At 36.6% G+C, this 25,379-nt stretch overlaps 1 protein-coding gene across 2 annotated transcripts in view; it reads right to left on the reverse strand.

The window, feature by feature from the left end:
* Positions 1–2,119: 2,119 nt before the first annotated feature.
* CCDC6 (coiled-coil domain containing 6) overlaps positions 2,120–25,379 on the reverse strand; it is a 46,369-nt gene continuing 23,109 nt past the window's right edge. The window contains exons 3-9 of one of the 2 annotated variants that reach the window (XM_084526167.1): positions 23,972–24,100; positions 19,017–19,120; positions 17,121–17,281; positions 14,396–14,552; positions 11,003–11,103; positions 7,177–7,301; positions 2,120–4,814 (exon numbers count right to left, since the gene is read on the reverse strand). In XM_084526167.1, coding sequence (XP_084382293.1) covers positions 4,623–4,814; positions 7,177–7,301; positions 11,003–11,103; positions 14,396–14,552; positions 17,121–17,281; positions 19,017–19,120; positions 23,972–24,100 — 969 coding nt within the window. In that variant the 3' untranslated portion in view covers positions 2,120–4,622. Of the gene's footprint in view, positions 4,815–5,808; positions 6,826–7,176; positions 7,302–11,002; positions 11,104–14,395; positions 14,553–17,120; positions 17,282–19,016; positions 19,121–23,971; positions 24,101–25,379 lie in introns of those variants that run through there. The other variant, XM_084526168.1, reaches the window with a different exon arrangement.

The following is a 25,379-nucleotide window of genomic DNA, read 5'->3' on the forward strand; positions in this document are numbered from 1 at the left end:
ACTGTTTCAGATATTTCTGTGGAAAGGGGAATCACTTATTTTTTTAAATTAGACACCAGTGCCAGGAACTTAAAGAACAACTGCAACACAGCACTTTTTGAAAGGAAATCAAACAGAAAAATGTTGTCGTTCTTGTACAGGCAATTCCCAGGCCTAGCTGAAGGGTACTCTGAGCAGCAATTTACTACAGGGACACAGTCTTCTCAACCTCTGTCGCCTGTCTTAACTTCCCTCTCCCCATCTACACAAGCTTTGTAACCTTTGAAGCCCAATTGCAGTGAGGAAGGACTCCTGTCTGGATAATATAAGCCAAACAAAACCTAGCATAGCCACGACAGTTCCCCTGACTCTGCAACCACATCATCCCTACCTAAAGATGAGGTAGTACTTCTCTTTGGAGCCTAACTAGTTGAATAGGAACAAGCACTATTCTCCCTAATGTAGCAGCTGTCTGTTAATGCAGTGCAAAACCTCTGTATTTCTCTCCCTTCTTCAGGGCACGCTACTAATGCAAATACAGGAACAGATGCTTGAAAGAGAAATCATAAGATGAGCACACAAACCCACCTGAATTACAGCTGAATCGTAAAGGCCACAGCATGGCACACTGAGTGACTTCCTCTAGTCCACAAAGTGGCATTGTCTCTTAACTTCTATTCATCCTGGGACTAGTGGTTTTTACCCAAAAGGAACGTGAATGTTATCCTGAGTACTTATTACAGTGAAATATGGAATTAAAAAAAAGAAAATAAAATAAAAGATTAACAACTCTAGTCCAAATCCAAAAAGGGCTGGAAGAAGAATTCAGCTCCTCAGGGAACTGAGGAAACCAGATTGTCTCTGCATACAGTTCATTTGGTACTTAGGGGCTTTGTTTGCTCTCCCTTCAAGAAGACAGTTATTTCCCCTTAAGAAGGTTGTTATAACAGATGCATGTATCATAATTTTATAGCTTACACTCATAAACCTTCTGGTTTCTTATGAGATGGCTTGAGCTGAAGAAATATGCTCTCATAGTCCATGCTCTGTAGACTCCCAAGGATCAAAAAGAAATAGACTGCCATGACTGAAACAAAGGAGACATCAAATAGAGTTGAACAATATTAGAACTTAAGCTGCTTGTAAAACTAAGCATTAGGAACGGGGGAAAAAAAAACAAAAAACAAAAAACACCACCACCAGAATACTTAAACAAGGTCCCTGGATGCATCCTCTTAGTAAGCAATGATCAATATTGAGGATGAAAGATTTTGTTCTTTGACAGACAAAGTACTCAAGGCTCCGCGATTGGTTTCCATGTATTTAACAAAATATATGGAGTCTAAATTGTCTCCTGTCAGCAGTTCAGCTCCCACCAGTTCCAGGAAGCTCTGTCATTTTCATTGCTTCCAAGACTGTATTTTTCATTCAGCTGAAGTGCACAGAAATTCTACTCAGGCAGATGGATTCAAGACTACCAGCATTTTAACAGGAAAAGGAGTCCTGTTCTGTTTAGCTCTGGTACAGCAAGATTGCTAATAGAAAAGCAATGGTACTTTCTTGGAAAACTCTGATAGTCTTTTCTGCTTTTGGGAATATGCTCTTAGAGGACTAGATATAATTAAAACAATCTTATCTGGCTGTTAGCTGGAAGACTATCTCCAAACAATTCCATCTCTTCTTCCAAAACTCCTCTGGAACAAATTGTGGATAAAATGAACTTAATGCTCTACAGAGATCAGCTGCATTCCAGTGTCCAAGCCAGATCCCTTGAGAGAAAAAGTAAAAAGAAAGCTGTTTGATTGTCAGAGAGGAAAGTACTGCTGAAACAGCCAAAAGATTTTTTTTTTTCAAAAACAAACAAACAAAAAAACCCTTTGGCTGTAAACACATACACTTACAAAATACTCATCACTGCTAGAAGTTGCTTCTGTGACCTTGCACAACTCATGATGATGCAAGCGTGCAACCGACAGACATCAGTAATGAAAAGAACAGCAGAAACCCACCCAGATGCTTCTGAGATAAAATAAAGACAAGCTGGACAGTGATGTCAGAGGAGTTTCTCCAGTCTGTGGGAGGTTCTGATAAAATCACCACTGCAGAATTGTAATTCATGACTATAATTCACAAGGAAAACTGAAAATCCATTTACATTTATTAGGAGATGGTTGTGCACAATTCCTTATCGTCTTCAAAAAGTCTACAAATAGAGTTTAACACTTCTGATTGCAAGCAAATGTTTGTCCAATGTTCTTAGGTAAGGCCAATTTAGCGCCTTGTTACATTTTCAGGATTTAGCATACATTTGTCAGTTCTTTACTTTCATCTGGTAACGGTCCCACTGCAACAGTAAGGAGAGATCACTAAGACACTTCACAACAGCAGCTGAACTTGGGTTACACAAATTCAGTTTTGGAATATGCTTCAAATGTAATTTATTCTAGGCAAATCTCCATTTCAAGTTCTTAAGACAACACTGTCAAAGGCTTTTCCCCTCCCCCCCACACTTATACTACTACCACTACGAGCTCGCACTCTATTGAACCTCATGCCCAAAAATCTCAAAGCACTTCAGCAAGGAGGGCACCATTCTAACTAGTGGCATACTTGAGCTGAAATCCTGCTTATAAAAGAATATATCTTTTTCCTTTTTCTTCTGTTAACAAAAGGACAAGTGTTCAACTAAACCAATCCTATTTTGACCTTAGTCCCACCTCTGACTGCCTGTAGTTTTCTCGCATGCAAACCCACCACGGCTTCGGGAGCTGTGTTTAATAACAGTGCTCACAGCGGAGTTTCCTCTCTGGAAAAGTGAGCGTTAGCTGTGGTCGATTATTTTCAGATGGAAGCACTGGTCAAATTGTCTGCCTGCCACAATCTTGAGTATCACTTTATCAGAGAGTCACTATTACCATACCTAATGTAATCGGATAATGCACTTGATCCCATATTGGTTTACCAAGTGTAATAGACTATATATGCATTCTCTAAATTCTCTCGGAGCTGAAACTACATAGATATAATGAAGAACTTCTAGTTTTGCCTTAAGCTGAACCTTTTACAACATTATTTTAACTTACTATTTTGATTTAGAGCACTGATTTTATAAAGATATTCAGTCTGCAATTCCTGAATAGTTGAGCGGCAAACATGAAACTCTATGTACAAATGTTAGTATACTACCAGAACGCTCTACCTCCTTCTTAAAAGTGTCCTTAATAAAGCATTAGGCATGTCAAACAAACTTTTGTAAACAAAAGATAAATTACTCATGTTCTGCTGATTATAGCCAGATACATATTCTCATAAAATAAACATTCTCTTGTCATTTTCCATGGCCCATATATCCGTATCTATGAGGTAAACCACTTAAAATCATCAACAGTATATAAACCTCAGTACTCAACAGGAACCTCAGGAAAAATAAAACTGAGCAAGATGGCAATATCAAGAAGTGACACTTCGTTCCACTGCAAAGTGAAACCAAACAATTTATTTGTGCTAGATGAATGGAAAGAATGTATTCGGAATACATTTCTTTATACATTGTACCGGCTTAGGCTGCTAAATAAGCATTCATTAGTGCCATGTTGTGCTACTTTCTTGTACTCTGTTTCTACCAAGCAATACAACACTTTTGGCTGTTATGCCAGTATATTCCTATATGCTCATTTTATATCTTATTATCTAACAGACTTGAACATTTAGAATACTTGTTCAAACTTTGTTTCAGGGGAATCACAATTAATATATTTTAACAAGGAAAAAAAAAATAATCAGCTGTTCTCTACAATCACGTTGCCTTCTGCAGCAAAAAAATCAAAGAGCACACTTCAATCAGCTATCAGTAACCTGTGGGCAGGACCACACTTAGAGAAGTTACTTGTGACAGATCACACGGTATGGACAGCTTACAGGTTAATGCAAATGTCAAGTGAAATAATCAAACCTTAAGGTCCACAAGTTATACATTCCATATACTCCAGCAAGTCAGTTCCCTCACTTAAAGATTCAGACTGTACCATACGTTTGAGGTGGTTTTAAACAGGAGAAGTATGGATGTGTCCTGTGTGCTGAATTAAGCTTATTTACTAGGTAATACAATAGAGTATGTGTATTGGGCACTGATTAGGGTGTCTGACTCACTTTTGCACTAGAAGCTGTTATTTCAAACGACTGAAACGTAGTGCTAATTTTCCACAAGCTTGGTAAACACTGTAATATTTCAGAACTCATCAGATAGCCCATCATGCCTTAAATTTTATGCAAATTCTCATGAAAAAATATAAAAAGGTATCCCTTTAATTTTACAAACCTAGAAGCCAGGAAAATGAAGCTTTGGAGCCAAGCAAAACGACATAATGCCGTATTACCAAACAGAGTAGCAAATGTTCCAGCCAGAGAATGGACATACATGTAGTTCAAGTAAACACTGATGGAAAATTTTGTTAAGTTAGTGTTGTAGACCCACAACACTGGCTGCATTTTATACAAACGTTTACAACACAATTAACAGTGAAGCCTATATAACCTCAGTGCAAATAAGTCAAATCCAAATATGCCAAGTAAGCCTTTGGCTTTTAGTAAACTGCTCCATGTTATGAGTCCAATTCTGACATACAGACTGCTGAGCACATGCACTAAGGCTGAGAGGAGGGATGCACTGAATGTTGAAAAGTGGCTGACTGCGATGCTGCGGATTGGACCGTAGGTTGCACAGGTGGTGGAGGTGGTGGCGGAGGTGGCTGCACTGGGGTCTGCGTGTTTGGAGAAGGAGGAGGAGTGGGACGTTTAAATTTGTCGGGGCTGTTACTTCTTCGTGGTGAAGGCCTCTGCAGAACAAATATTGAAATTATGTTTAACACACTCCTGAACAACTTTAGGTGCAAGTCCTCTAATCAATGTATTGAGCTTGGCAAAGGAAAAGAAAAAACACAATTATTTGGGAAGAATCCCTTTTAAAACATTTCAAGAATCACAATGCAATTTTTATGTAAAATAAACTGTTCCCCTGAAATGGAGTAAAGGAAAATTGAAGTATTTCTGAAATCAAACCAAACAGGCATTCTTTCCCATCAGCTTGCAGGAAATGAAAATAAGAAATTACATCCTGAACTTATGTTTACCTCTGATGACCAGCAACCTATAAAAGAAAAGTGAGAGATGCCATCGAGACAGCACCTCTCAGTTCTGCCCGCCCAAGCAGTAGGTGCTGATGATGCTGATGAACTTTTAGCTTTACAATGCTTGTGTGTGAAGTCCAACTACACAGCACCTGAGCGAGGGTGGAATGTCTCAAAAGCCAAAGCATTTGCCCAGAATCATTTGCATGCTGAAAAACTCTTAGCCTGCATACTGGAGCAAGACTGAAGCATAATTCAGCTTGATCTTCTGAGACCAAATATCATACAACAAAGATTACAACCCCTAGAGCTGTAGGAGTGAAACAATGGTTATTAAGCTCCCCTCAACAGAAACCACAGACTTGCAATAACCTGCACATTTAAACACAAAGATTTAAAATCCATTTTTACAAACCAGTGGGGGAAAAATCTTTAAAAGTTAGCAACATAGGAATATAAATTACACTGCAGAACACTGAACTCTGCAGTTTTAAACCCAAAATGCTTACTACTTACCAATCCATTTAGCATTAATCAAGAACTTCATGGCATGACAAACTACCCACCCATAATTAATAATCAACCGAAGTCAATCAGCTCTGAGGAGAAGAACGGTTACAGTGCTATACAAAATGTACTACATGTAAAATCAATTTGTTCTGTAATGGAGATTAAAAATGAAGAGTCAAGAAGCAAATCGCAGTTTGGTCAAATAATATATATTGTATCTATTTTTTTTGAACAATTATATAGTAGATTAGTTAAAAGCTCTACGAAAGTAGCCAAAGGATTATCAACAGTTGATTGATGTTTCTGAAACACTTAAAATCATTTATTGCATTTGCATACATCTAATAATGTGAAGGGACTGGCTTAATTATAAAGGAAAAACCATGAGCCACTTAACAAAACCTTCCTCTAAACAATCAGTATTTTGTCCTGGTGGTTGTCGTAGTCAGCGACTCAGTGTTACTCCAATTAATTTACAGTATCAGAAAGAGCAGAATCAAAATTTCAGAGACCGAATAGAACAAGTTCCTTAAAAAACTTAATTATAAATTCAGTTTCTAGGTTTTTCCAGACCTTCCTGTGACTAACCCCCAGGTTAGTCACATTGGAGGGCTGGACCCAGACCAGGATTCTGCCCTCCTGCTGAGCTCCAGCCTCCTGTTCTACCCACTACTATATAGTTCCCATCTCCATTTGCTCAATGGAATTAACAATTACTTTAGCATGCCCACCTAAGCAATTCAAGAAGCAGACATATTTTAGCATTCTACTAAATACTCTGTTGAAACATGCTTTCACATCTGAGAATGACAAGTATATGCAAACATCTTAAAGGACAATATTTACATTCTACCATACCTGTTGAGAAAAATCAAAATGGTCTTGACACATTAGAGCTCACAAGCTATCTCGCCAAATGGTTAATTCTTAGGCTCTGTTTTCTTGTTAAACTCCACAAATATTTAGAAGAAGCTCAATTAAGTAGAAACGCATCAAACATCAGAGTTAAAAATGAAATAAATCCAGTTGAAAGATACTGAGAAATTGTCCTAACAAATTTTTAATATATTAACTTTCTTCTTTGCCAATGAGAATAGAAAATAAGAGTTAACTGCCTGTTACAGTGACATGGTGGTAGCATTGTGTGTCATCCTGAAGAAAACCTGAGCTTGGAGCAACCTCAGATGACTCATCCGTCAGATGGTGGAGACTAGGAGAAAAATGAAAGCAATGTTTTTACTTCCTGGGATAGGCTCAGTAGCTTAGAACATCACTTCTCACACCCTGCCTGCTGATCCATAAGATGATACCTATTACTGTCCTTAAGATGATAATACATCCTATTCTTTTGCAGAAAATAAGGTTCTCCAAAAAGAATCAGTTTCTGAGGGGTGAAGAGGAAAATCAGGGTTGAAGAAAGCAGCAATAGATATCTTGGAGTAAGGAGACAAAAACAAACATTTACAAAAACATTTTGCACAAAAGCTTAAGGACAAGCAATCATGATTTTTAAAAACCAAACTGACACTGGTAACAAACATTTGCTATTTAAAATACTTACTGTAATACCATGGGATGGTCCCATATGTTGCACATGAAGGCCTGGGGAATTGTAGTAAGACATTCCAGCTCTAGTCAGTGAAGTTGGTGGTGTGAAACCAACTGTGTGACTTGCATATGACAGACCTAAAAATTGTTAAAACAAGGCAGAAATCAACATTCTTGTTTATTTTACAAACAATGTATTTTGTGGGGATTTTTTTTTTGTTTTGTTTTTGTTTGCTATATTTTGAAACAACGATGGTTTAAAGAAATGGTAACTGGTATCAATTTAGACACCTAAAAATAGTCAAAGGGTAATGTAAAACCTATTTTATTCTTTTCCTGTAGTAAACTGCCATGTGTTCGAGAACACACATTACACAACATTGAACAATTTTTCACTTAACATAAACAGGGTAGGGCTCCCTTGGCAGCTTAGTGTTAGTTCACAGACATTTCCATCCAGCTTTCCATCTCTCCTCAGAGCAAACTGCTCCCTCAACAAAATGCAGTCTGAAGAAGCAGACAGGTTGTGCCTGGAAAAGCTGTCCAGCACTGGGACACTAAGAGTTTCCACATGACAGAAACTGGATGGAGGTGACTCCTTCAAGGCATAACACCTCTGCAGCCAAACCAATGGCAGCCCAGACTTCCTGCTGTTTTGCCCTTGTGCTTATAGGCAGAGACCCAATGATCTTCGGGGCTGTGAAGTTAAAATATTCTGGTATAATCTTCCATGGACTACAGTACAAGTAACATTTAACATTACAATATGTTTTATCCATACTAAAGTAACCATAATATTCAGAAGTGCAAAAATCTGATCTAATTCTTCTTTCTGAATATTTTCCTTCTGTAAATACTGGTTTAGAAAAATGCAGAGTACCTGTATAGCTAACCAAGGTAAAAAATAAAATAAAATAATAATAATAATAATAAATGACAGCAGCTAAGTGCTTGAAATTCAGACCTCGAAATGTTCTGAACATTCTCAAAACTGCAGATTTTCCAAAACCTTTAGCTCACTATTGTCTTCTGGCAAAAATATCAGTAGGATAAGAGACAAGACTCTTTTCTCAGCTGTTTACTATTAAAAACTGGAAACAGCTTTGGAGAATTATGACCAATATTTTATCGAAAAGCCTACTAAACCTTTAGAATACCACACTGGATTTAACAGTTTTCACACTTCTTCTACACTAAATCAATGCAACAAAGTGCCGCAACAGCACCTGGCTCTGCCTATGCCTGACTAAAGAGACACCCTAGGAAAAAAAAACACACACACACAAAGCCTCAGATCACTAATAAAGTTATATAAAAAAGCATATTATACCACCCTTGCTTCAATGTACATCTGGTGCAAATTATGAGCTACTCCAATGGAATCAATCACTTTAGAGTAGCTAAACAACACAGATTAACAAAATCTGATTTTCGACTTAAGTAATCAGATTGTCTGTACAGCATGTTCTATAGCTAAGTGCTTTTGCAAGCATAGCGACAGGAACACAAGTCGATGTTCAGGTAGGTGACAATTTGCATTGCAAGTCAGAGACAAGAGCCCTGAACAACAAAAAATAGAAACACACTTTAAGACATCTTTACAGCATTACAACTGTGGACTGCTTTGGAATAAATCAGCTTCAGAAGTTTTATAAACACAAGTCAATGTGGCAGTCAAAGCAGCGTTAACAGAGTAGCGCACATACATCCAAAGTAGCTCTTCTGCATCTCTGCAGCCTAAAATATCTATCTAGCCTAGCTGCAGAAGCAAAATATACATGAATTCATCCACACTAAAGACTAATCAGTAATTACAGCAACCATTCCCCAGCTGCCCAGGGATAGCAATGCATCCAGTCTTACCAGGTTCATGCAGGGTGATATAAACCTCAGCAGTATCTCATCTTGAAGGAGTCCTCAAAAGCAGCATCTCAAGCCACACAAGCACAAAAGGCTCCAGGATTCAGGACCCAGAATTTGAGCCATTAAACCTGACCTGGATATCCACATAAAACTATAGCATTTCTAACGTGTTTCAGATTATGTCTCTCCAAATTCAGTCACATTGTTTCCTAATAGAAACAGGCCAAGTCATAAAGGCACTTGATGCAAAATATTCACTGTTGCATTATTCTGTGCTTTTTGCAGCATCTTACTGTACTACTTTTCAAAAACTATTTGTTTTCATTAACTACTGCGTTCATACCTACCAAACAGCTGTATGAGATTCCCTACTGATCTCATTAATTCTTCAGCAAACTGCTGTTTCTACTCTTCTGAGGTCTGAAACTTTCCAACAGTAGACATCAATTTATCATATGTGGAGAGCAACATAGCTGCCTGCGCAGAAGTGCTAGGCTGGAACATTTACTGTACAAACATTACCAAAGTTAAAATTGTGAATTACATTAAAAATGATCGTTTCACCTGTGATTTTTTATTTATTTATTTATTTTTTTAACTCCTTTGCAGACTGAATTGTAGCATCCCCTGCTTGAGAGATATAGTTCCCATGAGAATGCAGTTCTCTGTCTCCCATCAGCAGAGGCATCTGACCCGACAGCCCATAGCAAGCAAGGAATGTGCCACTGTCCCAGTGAAGGAACAATAAACCCGAAGAGCACTCCTGCACTGACACATCAGCATCTGCGTTAAGCACATTTCTAGGTAATGTAGGATGCAAGCTCGTTGTAAATTGCTGGAGAATTTCCACCACATACACTTTTTACCATTACTATAGCCACTGTGTGGACTACAGCCAATGTGCAGTTGAATATTGAAGATGATTATTATGAAGGCTGCACATGCACACACCCAAAGTAGTTGCTCCAGAACAGTTTTTAGTATGACTACGTTTCTGTATACAGTTACAGGCAAAGGATTAAAAAAACGTATTGTTTTTGTGGTAATATAACTTGCAAAACATTGAAAGCCAAGCAATCTGTCTCATTTCAGAACTCCCCCAAAAAACTCTTAAAAAGCTAAATTATCATATCTCTAACACTGGCTTATGGATGTATGTGCTCACTCTTTTACCAACATCAGCCTGAAAATTATTTTGAGTCTTTCTGAAAAACTGAAGTATATCCTGAAAACCAAGATTTAAACACATTTTATATGTTTAGACCCGTGTAATAAAATGCCTAAATCCCATTTTGCAGAATGTGTTGATACAGAGCACGTCTCCTTTGCTCTTATTGTAGGACTCTCTCTGATAGATTCTACAGGTGAACTTGGGAAAGCAGAGCATGCAGGATTCTCTTTACTAAGTACAAGCATATTTGTGATCACCATGTGACATCATGGCCAAAAACTTACAATGATTGTCGAATAGCAATTTTAAGGGATTTTATATCTATCAACAAATGTCTTAATAACATAAATACATTTCCTTTAACATTAAAAATATATTCAGTAATTAAAAAATCAATAATAAGGTCAGGTGTAAGCCATTCAGGTTCTTCTGAAATTCTGAAGACCATATCATCTATTTACTATACTAAAAAAAGTTAATTTGCCTTTGTTAAAAGTAATAGAGACATAAATTCTTAGTATGCTATTGCTTTACATCAGAAATTCGCAGAAGTATAAAAAAGGGGGGAAGGTAGGGATGATAAGGGGTTCAAAGGATAACTACTTAACTGACCTGTGGTATTTGATCACAGTATGAAACAGACCCATCCAAAAACTCGTGCTGTGCTAAAATAAACTTAAGGCGAATCTGTTCTTACATTTATAATGCATCTTTTACCCCAAGACTAGCTTTGAAAGGCTATCAACCCAGGGAACATTATTATATGACGCAAACTAAAATTTTACAAACTGGGTGAAATATTTACCAGGTGATATAGGTCTGCTAGAACTTGGTGAGGGTGTATAAGGGATAGGACTGGACACAGTGCGAGGTCTTAATCCTTGTGCAGACATCTCATTAAAATATCTAACAAAAAGAAAGGTAAAGAATAATTAGATTAAACCTTTTAAAACATGCCATGCTTTAAATGTTTCACTGTGCATTTTGAATTCCCATAAGAATCACGTTAGATTAGTGTAGGACCAGTCACCTTTAGGAAGGCATGACAGGAACACTCTCTTCATTGCTGAATGTTCTAGTAATGGCTTAGATTTCCATGGAAACAGCTGGACTCACCTTAGTCATTTGCAGTTAAAACTGTACAAGCTGTACACAGTTGGAATAGTATGTATTAAGGTCAGAGGTATAAAACACATCAACTGATCTGACCCACGCTGCAGTTCTGCATTTTACATGTAATTTCTACATTGAACTCAACAGCTTGTCTAGCTGGAGCTTATCTCCCAGAAAGGGAATCAAACACTAATTTGAAATCACAGAAAGGGGAGAAAAGCCACTGAAGTATTGATAATTTGTTCTAACAGCTGGTCAGCCTCACAGCCCTGCTTCCCATTTGAATCTGTCTACTCTCAACATTAAGCCATCTGCTCATCACATCTTTTGCCATGGAAACGGACAGACATTTTGAATGCAGCACTTTCACCTGTTAAAGATGTTTGCAGGCTGTGCAGCAAGATGACTCCCACACTTCATCTTGATAAAATAAACAGGTGCCATTTTATCCCAACCGTAACTAGTTCGTGTCATTGATTTGTACTTCCTGCACTGAATACAGTGAAGTTTCTTCACAACCATCAACTGCTAGTTTTATTTAATATAAAAGGAAATAAGAATCATACCAATTGCTCCTACTTGCCACTCACTGTTTATATATCAGAAGCAAGTTAATGATTTTTTTTCCAAAGCCCTACGCTGGCAGCTTTTAAGTTAACTTGCTTAGGCACACTCCCTGGAGATTTTTCAGTCACTGTCTAGATTACAGGTTCCCCTGCTCATTTCCTCCTCTACCTGTACATCAGCGCACCCAGAGTAATATTGCATTTATCTGTTTCTTTACTGGATGCAGCAAAGCAGAAGATAAAATTAGCTACCTAAATGCCCTCTGACTCTTACTTGTCTTCCCTTCTACCATTGTGCTGCTCAGAAATTCTTGGTAGCTACACTTATTTTCAGATCACAGGAGAAAAAAAAAAAAAAAAAGCGAAACAAACAAAAACATGGGGTACCATTAAGAATTTTCATGTTCAATGCAACTCACAAAAATTACTACTTTGAGTTCTGTATGCCAGTTCTTAAGCAATCTGATGCATGCTTTGAGTCTCAATCTAACTAATGTTTAACCATGATATTCAGAGTCACTAAGCCACAACACTTAACAGGGGCAGTGCACTGTAGTGATGCTGAAGATGGTTTAAAATCGGGCAGTTAATTAGTAACAGTAGCTACAATACAGAACAACAGCTGATAAATTAGAGGTTGCTTAAACGTAAGCTTTCCAAAGAGCTACCAATGGCAGGATTAGCAAAACTGAACTGACTAGACTATTTCTATAACACTCAGTAACTTGTAATGCAGACAATAAACGTATTACAGCAATGCAGTGATCTTTGCGGTTTAATCTTATTTTATTCTATGTGAAGGCAATTTTCTGTAAGTCGTCTTAGTTACCTGGATTGTGTCATGTGAAATAGCAGCACACCATTAGTATGCTTCTCGGTTTTAGAAATTTCCCTGTTACTGAAGAGAATAAGATGGAGGACTGAGAAAGCAAGGATACTGCTAGCTAGGAGGAAGGAATTTTGTGAGAGCTGTGCATTTCGAATTCAGTAAAGCATCTTCATCTACTCTACAAAAAATAAGTATCATCAGCTAACAATGTGACTGGGAAAATGGACATCCGATCTGTCAGCACAACCATTTTTAGGAAGACAAAGTAAGCTGGCAAATCTCCATTTTTAAATAATTACTGCATGTAGTTCTACAATTTTTGTCTACACAGTTCTCTTCTAAGACTAACCACTCTAACAGCTTCCCTCACTTTACTTTATATTACTTACCATGCAAACCCCTATTTTGGAGCGATTCTGTAATGAGTTTGTAGTACCAACATAAATCAACATGACAATTGCATTTCTTATTTTTTTTCTACATTTTGTTACTAACACTACCTACAAAAAGCTGGAAAAAGAAGTTAGAATACTCTAGAGTTTTTGAATGAATACTGATGATTCATACGAATATAAATTTTGACTGTTTTTTCTGTTCTTTTCTTTTTTAATATATATTTCTATTACAACAAATATTGGCAGAAAAGACTAGGCTAATCGAATTAGGTTTGAACACGAGAACCCTGGGTTTCTAACAATAATTAATTAACACAGCATTCTACATTGTAATACTAGATGCTATTGCAATACATGTCAGTTGCCTAGTACCTCATAAAACTGAAAACATTACCTTGAATTTTAAGGGCACTCCTTGAAACAAAATATCTGGTACTTTGTTTTCTGGTAAATTATATCTCATAACAAATATACTGATGACCCAAGAAGAAGCATCTTAGTATCAGAAGAATACACGTCACAGAGCGAGGGTTTTTTGTTTGTTTGTATTGGTTTTTAAGTACCACTATAAATCCAAAATAACGTAAAACTGTATAATAAGATAATGAACATTTGATAAGAACTAAGAATGTTCTATTCAAAGTATACATAAAACCTCTTTCAAGATATAACACTGTCATATCACTATGATGTTAGAAAATAAAAGGTATAATATATAACCACGAAAAAAAATAAAGATTATTTCCACGGTCACTGCAAATAACGCAGCTTGTAGTACAGAAAAAAAAGAAATCAAGGATATTATATTTTGGACATCAAAAACAAACCCACTAGCTCTGGAAATGCTTCTTCTCTCTAAAGCTTTATATGCTATTCCTTTGGATTTGGCAGAACACTTTCTATCTTCTGCAAAAGAAAAGTTACCCCAAGTATATTTTTCCTACCTCACAGAATTCATTGCAGTTACCAAGTTACGTGAAAAACAAAGGTACCATGATTTAATTATCTTGAAGCTCAATCCCACAGATTTGTTTATTTCACCATACACTATCAAAACCCTAAACAATCTTCAGAAAATTGTTTTATTTTTCACTGCTATAATTAATCTAAATTGTAAACAAGTCTGATATAATTCTACTAAAGACAGTCCTGGACCATGTTGAAATTTGATACATATATTAAACCCATTTTTAAGTTACCTTTATGAGTACTCATTTTCTAATATTAAAAAAAGCATGTTAGCGTTAGCTAACAAGCTCAGTGCTAACATACCTGAACAGCTAGAAAATACACACCTTTCATCGTCCATTTCTAAGCTGGATTCACTTTCTGACAGTTGCCTGCAGAGTGCTTCCCTACGCTCCATTTCCCTCTGTAATTTTCTTTGAAGCCTCAAGTTTTCTTCTCTCATATGTCGCTCCTCTTCTAAATATTGTGCCATCTTTTCTGAATCTGAAATTCAGAATTCCATTAAAATTTGGTTAACATTCAATTTCATAGACAGGCCCATATGTTGTGCCTAATTTTATCCCAGCACTTCAAGAATGAGGGAGCAGAAAATGTACAGGATGGATCACTCAAAGTTCCCACCTCTAAGTCATTACATCAAAGGCTAATTTGTAACAGTAGCTACTAAAATTACTATCTGACAGCAATTTTGCAAATGAGGATAAAAACAAGAAGAACTTTCAAGCATTTACTTAAATGAATTTGAGAAGCAGAGAAAAAGTCAAAGAAATCAGTAAACCAATTAAATCAATTCCTGCCCCTTTACAGTAATGCAATTACACAGTTACGAAAATATTACTGCAAAGAGATACTTTTAACAGTGCATTTCCATTTCAAGAGAGGAATCACAAAACAAGTGCTGAAACACAAAATACTCAAACTTGTATTAAATTGTCATCTTATAAATATTCTATAGCATACATTCGATTAGACTTCATCATAGAGATGGGCCAGCAGGTCATCTACCAATATTAAAAGTCAACAAGTGGTTTACTCTCTACATCAAACGACAATTTGAGTTTGCAATTCTAAACTGAGTTCATCAAACAGTACTTTAAAAGACATTCAGCAGACCATTGAAGTGATTAAATTATATCACGGAAAGCTATGCAGCATTTTGACACATTATTTAAATAAAATGGAACATTTGAAGAAGACTTATTACACATATGTATTTTGTGAGGTTTTCTAATATTTGATCAAATAGGCAGTGAATTTATTGTTTTTTGTTTTTTTAAAGATCCATCACTCTTTGTGCTCATTTCTTTATGCTGTACGATTTAATCAAAGGATATTCCTATTTCAGAAGACTGTTCCCAAACTATCAACTATACATGGCTTGTCTCTTTTAAGTGGAAGTACCAATCGTAAAAGTAACAGTATCACTTATTTACACCTATTATTATATCAAAAGAGTTCCTAGAGTGGAAGTAAGTGTTTCAGGAACATGAAATGTAATACCAAAATGAGAATTCAGTAAGCAGACTAAGTATTTATGAATAATAGTAAAGGTTCTCAAATGACCACATATTGCAAACACCAAACTTCCTCCTGAAAGAAAGGTGTATCAGTTTCATCTTCTGTTTACCGGCAGCCCACAAACCAGTATATCCACAATTTCTATTGGTATTGCTGTACATACTGCAGCTGTTTAACCTGTTCACAACAGAAAAGAGTACTTCTAAACCTAAATCTCATTTTCCATGAGAATTTGACTTCAACTGCTTCAGAATTTTACTCTGAATTACAGTATTTCAAAAACAAACTACCTGAAAACAGCAAAGAACATGTGAAATGAAATAGATTAGGCCAAATTTGTACAAAGAGTACTTTAAATCTTAGGCCTTGCTCTCATTCTGAAGTAAGCAAAGGCCGCAGACAGAACTGGCAAGTACAGAGATAAGCAGCCCTTACTTCTTTTAACTAACACAAATTATTAATACCACAAACTTGTGCACAAGGCCTCTGCACAAGAGCACTCTCCCACTATCTCTGCCCGTATGAAGGCCGCTGCCCTGTGAGCTGTGTCTCCACACAGGCGCTGAAGCGCTGCAGCCAGCCTCGCAGGACCAGCACCATGAAGGGGGACGACTGCCTGCTTCGTGCTCTCCCAAATCTGCCCGCGTAGGTAGGCACCTCCTTATCTCTCAGACAAAATATAACGCTACTGACTGGAAACTACACTACCAAAAAAAAGGCAAAACTGACAAACCTTAGATAGAAATTTTAGATTTAGGGTGAAGAGATGATGGAACAGCATTCCAAGAAGGCACGAGTGATTTTTCTGCCACCCAAAACCCACCTTCCCTCCCCTCAAAAGGCACGGCAGAAAGCAGGGTGTCCACTTCTGGGCAAGGCTCCACCACGCCTCCCACAACAGAAATACACAGACTTGTACACAGCTATTTCAAAAAGATCTTACTTAAGGAAGAACAAAATAAGATTACTCGTGCTATACTGTGAAGTCAAATCAGCTCCCTGAAAAATCAGTCTAAATCAGTCTAAATCAGTCTTTAGCAAAGCTAAAGTTACCTCAGCACAGCCTGCAACCATTAGATGAAATTTTTACAATTGAACTTTATTTTGCTAGCCATTAATTCTTTTGAGTAATTCCTAAGTTGTATCTGGATTCTTACAATGTAATCCTTAAGTATGTTTTAAAGAATCTGTGTGCTGAAATACTGCTAAAAGTCTCTGGGTAAAAGAATAAGCATTTTTTATGGCCCAAATATATTCAAGAAATATTTGGCAATTTTTTCCCATTCTAGTAAAGCTAAAAAAACAGCAACACACAATCCCCCCCACCCCCCCAAAAAAACAACAATAACAACAAAAAAACAAATACAGAAACCCAACAAATAAATACAGTATATATACATTAATTATTGCAATTATGAAGCTTAGTCCAAACTTACCCTATTTTTTCCACTTGTACCTTAAATTCCTGAAAGTTTATATAAAAATCATACATTACACAGACTTAAAAAGATTTAAAACAAGTTGTTTACTCACGCTGTAACTGTGCAGCCCTCAGTTGCTTCTTTAACCTCTCCACTTCATTCTTCAAAAACCTAATGTGTCTCATCATATTTTCAGGGGAATCTATCTCCATTGATATGTCTCTGGGTGACGGTGGAGCAGATACTGGCTGGTCTAATTTCTCCTGCAAAATTCTGAATAAAAAAATAGCTTAAACTTTACTTTCAATTTACATGAAAAGAAAACCCCTTAAACTCCTCAAAAAGACACTACAAGGCCTTGGCAGGTATGTAAGATTTACGCTAACTACTGCATTTGTTTAGGAAAATTTCAGGAGGATTAATAATGTTTTTTGTTTGTTTGTTTGTTTTAACCAAAAATACGAAATGTAAAATTTGTGTCCAGGGACAGATGGATTTTCTAAAGTATTTGGGTGTTGACACTGCCAAATATTTCTGTATATAGTTTGGGAAAAACAAGTTAAAGACTTTAGATAGTTACCTCAGTTTTATACTCAAACTTAACCCGCATAATAATTTCCAAGCAAATTCATTTAATCTCTTCTAAGTTTTTACATTTATGTTCTTAGAGGAAGAATACACATTCAAGATGAACAAATGAGCATAGTTTATCTATGGCGAAATACAAGCTTTTCTACATTTCACCATTAGCAAAAGAGAGAAAACTTCATAGACATTTTCTGAAGCAGGTATTCTCCTTTAAAGTATCACCAAACAGAAAAATATTTCTCATCACATTGTTCTTTCCATACAGTCAAGGTTTCAAATAACCTCAAACACTCAACTGTGTAAATTCAGGAGTAATGATCATTTTTCATGATGAAACAAGTAGACAGTACATATTAATGTTTTAATGAATATTTTTCAAGTTAACACGTATTTTTCAGATGGAAAGCAGGAAACTGTTCTTCACCAGAACCATGTTGACTGGCCAGATCCAAGGCTGCACTGAACACCAGGGACAACAACACTATGCAAGCACAGCTCTTTGCATGGCCTGGTATTCATACACACCACGCAATGTGGTACTAAAGCATGGTCTACAACTCCACCTATCTCCCAGAAAGAAGGCACACCAACTGAGATAAATTAAACCAGGAATGGTTTGACTTAAAAAAAAAAAAAAAAAAAAGACTTTAAAGCTAAGATGTGCAAAAATCCTACCAAAGGTCCATTCACTATGGTTTTACCACTGTTGAGTATTACATGCAGCTCTTCAGAGCACCTTCCACAGGGCTCTGTAAAATAGAACTACAAGAACTGCAGTTCATATATGTTCAGGTGTTTTCCAAGTCTCCAGTCAAGATTCATAGAGCCACACTAACATAACTCTACTAAAACATGTAGTAGAAAACAAGGAATTTGTCACCTCTTCTCCCTTATTGCCCACAAAGCAGAGTTCTTATACAGCAAAGAGAGAGTCGCTTTAATACATATTTTTAATCTTAGCTTTCCCAAGAACATAAAGTATCTCTGTCTTATTTTCTGTTGAAGAAGCAGCAGGAAGTTTTAATGACATGAGTGCAAACAACTGAGAAAAAGCTGAAGTTTTCTTCAAGCAGATAGGGGAAAAAACAAGAGCTTCTTACATAATGATACCGTGTTAATTTCTTTGGGCCATCAATAGAAAGCTGACCCCAAACCAGAAACTTTAAAAACTATCAGCAGTTAAAAAAAATCAGCAAATTCCTTCAAGTTTTCCCAGATCATTTTTATACTACTTAGTTTCATCTAGTGTAGGCACTCAAGCATGTGGTATAGGGTAAATAAGGAGCTTTACAACTGTGTGAACCTCCAGGTTTTCACAGATGAAATAGCCCTTGCATGACAGAGACAAACATACGTAAAACTAGAAGGTTAAGTATTAAATCATACATCTCCCACAGTAACACAGTGCAACAAGACAAACCGTTTTTCTGCTTCAAGTTTATCCATCCTCTTCCAGAGACGATTCACTAGTGCTTCTTGTTCTTGTTCCAAGGTATTTTCAAGGTCAATCTTCTCACGTCTTAGCTGCAGAGGAAAGCACTGAATTAAAATGATGGAATCATCTTTTTTTTTTTTTTCTTAAAGGAATTATCATTAGAATAGATCATTGTCTTAGAAGAAAAATAAGGCTTTCACATGATGCCTTAAAACATAAAGGCAAATGCAAAGAAGAAACAAAATTCAGCCAAAATACACTGGCCACAGTGTATGGAAAATTTAAGAGATTCAGGAGTTGCACAATTATCGTCATCTTATCAGAAATTTTTTACACAGAACTTGTTGCTGCTTGCCAGTAAAGAGGAGCTTGAAACCTGGACACACGGTCACTGATGTCATAACAAGCTTATTCAGAAAGGTCTCCACAAGCCTCTGAAGTTCACATGCAATTTACAGCCCACTATTTAAGCACTTACTCCTTTGAAAAAATCTTACGTTAAAAGCAAAAGAATCACGCTTATGTAAGCCAGAAACAGAAGAAAAGCCATGTCTGACTTGTGTTGGATAACAAGTAAAACAGAAACAAAAAAAATATTCAACTGCCTTTAGTGATACAGCATCAATCCTTCCTAGGAAAACCAATTTAATTTCTATCTCAGCAAAGAATGAATAAACAACAACATTTAACCTGGCATTTTTCATGTTCACACTAGAATATTAAGAGGCACAGCTGATCTTATTCACTAACGCTGGCAGCTGAACTCCAGGAGTTAATACGACAAAACAGATGTGACAATCAATGCCTTTACAGATGGAAAATACCATGAGGTTATTTTTCCCCAACCAACCTACAGTTAACACTCACCATCTTCCCAATAGGCAAAAAAATAAAAAAAACACATTACAAAAAAGAAAGACCGCAAATAGATTGAATGATTTCGTCACATGTTTATTGCATCACTATGCCTGAAGTGCTGTTACACCATCTAAATCCATAAGGGTCACATTCTAGACTCTCAATTAATACCAAAATAACCGAACAGAACTTACACTTATGCACTTAATGCAACAGTAAGAGTTTAATAAGTGACTGCACAACTTTCTTCTTCAAAATTTAGGGCAAATTAAGTAAAAATACACTTATATTGATGAGTAAGGGAGCACGCTTAGAAAAAACAGGTTTAGACAACCTGTCCACATCTGCATTTCTAGATGTACATTAACAATTGAGGGAATTTAGACTTCAATAACATACAAGTCAGGAGCAACATGCTTCAGTCTCACATGAGTGATGAGAATTTGTATCCTGACTTCTACTGCCTTGCCCACAGTAGTAGGAGCTGGAATGGTACAAAGCAAAGTGCTCAGCCCTTGGAAAGAGATGGCGTTTTGCCTTAGGATGCTTGGCCAACGCTTGGGCTGACTGAGTTCAGAGAGAAGAAAGTGCATAAAATATTCTGGGAATCTGCCTATCGTGCTCCTGTATTACCAACACGAAGATCTGCACTACATCTGATGGCTATCTGTACAAACACATGATGAAGAAGGTTTGACTGCAGATGACTAATTGTACTGCAATGGTTTTTGCATCACTTCAATGCCGTGTGGTTTGGACTTACCTGGCCTGACCTTTGTAGTCTATTTTACAGCTACATCATTGATCTAGCACCAAACAAGAATACAAAGGCATACTAGTGAAAATAAATCTATTTCATTTAATGGTAGGAAAAAAGAGTATACTGGAATTTGGAGACAAAGCAAATTATTTATAAACTCTAATTTGAAAAATCTAAGATTACACTTAGTATTATAGCAGCCATCACCAAGGCAGCACAGTCCATTATTAATTAGGCACCTGAATGTACGCACAATGGCAAGGTCAAATCATCAGGGACAAGAGACAAATGAGTTGTACCCTGAAGGCTGACAGATGTGTTCTGATGAAACACCGAAGACAGTGGGCTATGAAGGAGATCTAAAACTTCACTTTTCAAGTAATATGAGAAAAAACTGGAAACAAGTATCCTCCTTGTTGGTTTCGATTTTTTTCCCAGTTCCTCCCAGTGTCAGGATATTAAAGCTTTAATGAATTGAACCTATAGAAGAAGCCACTTCAGCATGCTGAGCAGAGCTGTGAATTCACAAAGAATGTAGGTATGCGTGTTTTGCAACAGACATTTCAGGTGAACTTTAAAATGAAGTCTAGATCTAGTCAATGAGTTTGTTTGGATCTTGATTATATTTTGAACAAAATAAAAGGCGGGGGGGCTCACATCTCAACACCAAACTAGCATCTCTGTCAATACTTGCATCATTTTATATAGGTTCAAAATTATGTTCCAATCAAATATCATTTGATTTTTTTTAATCATCACAGTAGGGAAGTGAGGAAGAATTGCTTATTGTTTTGGATCCTAGTCCTCTCTTTAGAGGAAAAGAAAAATCCCTTTTAACCTTCCTCATCATCCCATTGTACTTCTCTTTGTCTCTCTAACACTTACTTTGCTTCAAATGCAGCTAAAATATCCATTGTATGTTTATTCCTGCGTTACTGCTTCTTGAGTCTTCTTGCCAACTTACTGACAAGCAAAAGTGTTTCTTCCTAAAATGATGGAGACCTTCCAAATCAGTGAAAGTTGAGTATGATTTCAGCCTAGTCCCACTATCCCAAATTTCACTTATTGGCTTCTCATCTGCCCCTGCCTGTTTGTATCTTTAATTCTTTGCTACTCTCCAAGAATATCTTTCCAGAAGATTTCATGTTTCATGATCTTCTCCTTTCAAAGGAGCAGACATAGGAGATGATTATTACCAACTTAATTCTTATTTCTAATATTCTGACTGCATCACTTCCAGTTACGCACTTTACTGTACAAAATACTAAAGCAGTTAAAAAGGGTAACAGTAAAACTATATACACTTGATCTCTGACTGGCAGCTATTTTATTTCCCATCAAATCACTGAACTACAACACAGAAAAATGGCACTGTTCGTTTTAACTAAAACATTCAGTTAATGAAATAGTCACATGTTGCAAATTTCTTCACTGTTAGCCTTCACAGAAAAATGTTCTGCTCCTTGAAGCTGATTTAAAAGAAATTAAATCAGGTCACATATGAAACCTAAGATGCAACCTAATTTTTTGAATTAGGATTAACATTCTACATGACCATCACTGCTGCAAACCAGCTACCTACTCATCACCTGTGCCATAAGCATTCCAGACGAAAGAAAGCAAAGGAGGAAGGAATCAAAGCAGAGCTAATTCATGTTCCACATTTAAAAAACAGGAATTGGTGAACATGTTATAACTGTCTGATCACTGGTTACAGTGATAGAGATCTCATGAAGATGAAGTGAAAAGTAACGCAGTTCTAGGAGGTTACATTCAAAGCATTCCTGGAGTACTCCTTCCAAGACTTGTTTAACAGGGCTCTTGTTGAAGAGCTGTGGCAATCCCCCCTCCTTAAAATTGCTCTGCTCACAATTTTTGGTTGCTTCTTATCAGGTACAGCACATGCCCCAAGAAAGCATGCTGAAGTTCAAAGCAACTTGAGATTTATTGTATCTTACTGCAAGAAATTAAGATCAGGTATTTGAGAGAAAGACCTGGTATCGCCAAAATTAAGTAACTCATCACTGAACTTCCAGACTTCTTTAAAAAATGATCTATTGTTTATATTCAAATGTAGCAAAAAAATCAAATGCTACAATTTCACAAGTCTCTGCGTGTCCATAACAATACAAAAAGAAATACTATTAAAACTCCAACTGTAGCTTGGGTTTCTATTTCGAAGACTAAACCAGCTTAATTGGCAATCTTACTTTGCATTCATTTCAATTATGATTATGTGGCCACCACCACCACCTTGTGGCTAAGAGAGATATTTCAATCTCATTAATTTCCACGCTGGTTAAGGATTTGCTGGCAACTACATCTTCCTACTTCTCTGTTTCACTTCATTCCATAGATCTATTCATACAGAATGTTAATGTAAGAATTGAGGAAACCCGTTTTGTCATTAAGGTAGCTATTAATTTACCTACAATTTCATCTGAAATAAGATGGTCAAATAAAAAAAGGTAGGACTTCAGATTATCAGCAACATAAAAATTACGCATCGTATCTCTGGTAAGAACAACAAACAAATTCTCAGGAATAATGTACTATATTTACACCACTCAAAATAACTAGAATTTCACAAACTAGAAAAACTGAAGTTCTTTAATGAGCCTATATTTTTTCATCTGTTTGCCTTCATACTAAAATAATTCCTACTAAGGCCACTGAGGTGCTTTGATACACATGCCTAGACTTCGACACAGAGACAATCCCTAAGTCTAAATTTCCTGTGGCAACAAGACCAAAAGAAGTGGTGTTTTCTCTCTCCTCTTCATTGCTCTTTTCAGGGAGAAAGGGAACTGGACATAGTCAATCTTAAAATCTGTGAGTATACACAGAGCTGACATCTGACAATCGAGTTTTGTGCTATCCAAGCTACCACAAAAAGGTGACCTAGAGCACAACTAGACCATATGTACATGGTTTACTGTTGTGCCTACCTGCTATTAGAAATGGCAGTCTTTCCAAACAGTAGTATGGTAGTGGAGGCTGACAAACAGCAACAAGTATAACTTACAAAATAGTAAGTTGCATTTGCAAAATAGTCACAGCTGTCCAGCCGACATGAAGGCCTGTATTAAGGGTACTGAGAATCATAAATGTCATGGGAAAAAAAAGGGGGGTTCATAATAAATTCTGTTAATGCTGTACTGCTTTGACTACGAGTTAAAATCACTTTCCTTGAATTATATTGTCGATATTGGCCAGTTTCTTACAGACTTAAAAATGAAGTCAAACCTAAAACAAAATAAGTAGATTTTTTTTGAATCCTTCTTTTTGTTTTGCAGTCATCATTTTGAAAGCCAAAAGTTACCTGCTCCAGGGTGAGCTGCTTTGAAATTGTATCATTTTCCAGTTTTTTAATCTTCTTCATCAGTTTGTTCACTTGAAATTCCTGTTCCTGTTCTAGATGCTGCTCCAGTTCAGCCTTCTCATGCTGTAGCTAAAAATTTAGAAGATATGGAAGTATTTTAAACACAAGTTACACACCATTTTAAAATTTATTTATATGTTGATTCTTACATAGCATTAAATTCTCTACTGATAATTCTTCTCAAAAGACTTCAAAATGTACAGAGCACCCAACAATCTTTCCTCAACAAGCTGAAATTCATTAGTTCATTAATTCAGTTCCTTTTGGTGCTATCTGGAGACAAAATAATCTGAAATGTAGCCTGGCAAAAGATTCAGAGCAGAAATGCGAGTGTGGAGAGAACAGAATAGAGACAGGAACAGCTTGGAAACATACATATGGAAGTAGTCTATGGTTCAATTGTATTTTCAGGGCTTATTGGTACTGAGACTTCATTTTTCACATATTAAAGTCAACACCAGAATGGTGTGTAAAATAAGCGAGTTTTCTCCATTCACTTAAAAAAAAAAAAAATAAAAATCACACATTTGTCCAAAAATCCCTGAAGTTCACAGAAATTCCCAGGCATCTGAGGAAGCCGGCTGGTCTACAGAGCGATAGTAACGGAGGCTATCATGGCCACTCTAGGTTGAAGAGTTGGGAAATTTTGTTCAACTTTTTAGTCAAAATTAAAGCCATTTCTTCTCTTGTGTGAGAAAACACAGGGCTGCAAAGCAAAATTTTTCATTAAAACAAAAAGTTACATTCACACTTATATATCAAGATACCGTTTGTGTTGTTTGATAATCAACAATTTGAAGTTTCTTACTTCAGTAATGGAATTCAACTTGTTTGGAAAAACAGTTTTAATATGAACAGGATATCATTTAGTTTTACAGTTTTCTAAATCCCTCTTCCACCCCATCCAGCAGCCCCAAGTTTAAGACTGAAGGCGGCCAAGGAGCACAAGGACCAAACAGCGTGCAGATGACCTAGCTCAAGGTGCTCATACTTTCATCCATCTTCATTTTGCTCTAGACACTTTATGTTTTTCACCTAGCTAAAAACTGAAATCCAAGCCAGTTGCTGTAATCAGCTTATATTTAGTTAGCAAAATAAACTGTGTGAAAAGGCACGTTGCCAAAATCTCTTACTCAGCCTAAAGCCAGATGCTGCTAACATTTTGCAGACAGTTCAGTGAGTCAGGCTGCTGCTATGGTCATATGAAGGCACCTCAAGCCAACTTACCAGCAAATACTATTTCTTGCTCTCATGTCCTATACGCAAATGTGATTATCATATTTAAAACAAATTGAGCTGCAAGAACAAAGTCTTGTTTGGCAAATTATTTCTTCTAAAGCTTGTGTGG

This window comes from Aythya ferina (assembly GCF_964211825.1).
Source record: "Aythya ferina genome assembly, chromosome: 7".
Classification (NCBI taxonomy): domain Eukaryota; kingdom Metazoa; phylum Chordata; class Aves; order Anseriformes; family Anatidae; genus Aythya; species Aythya ferina.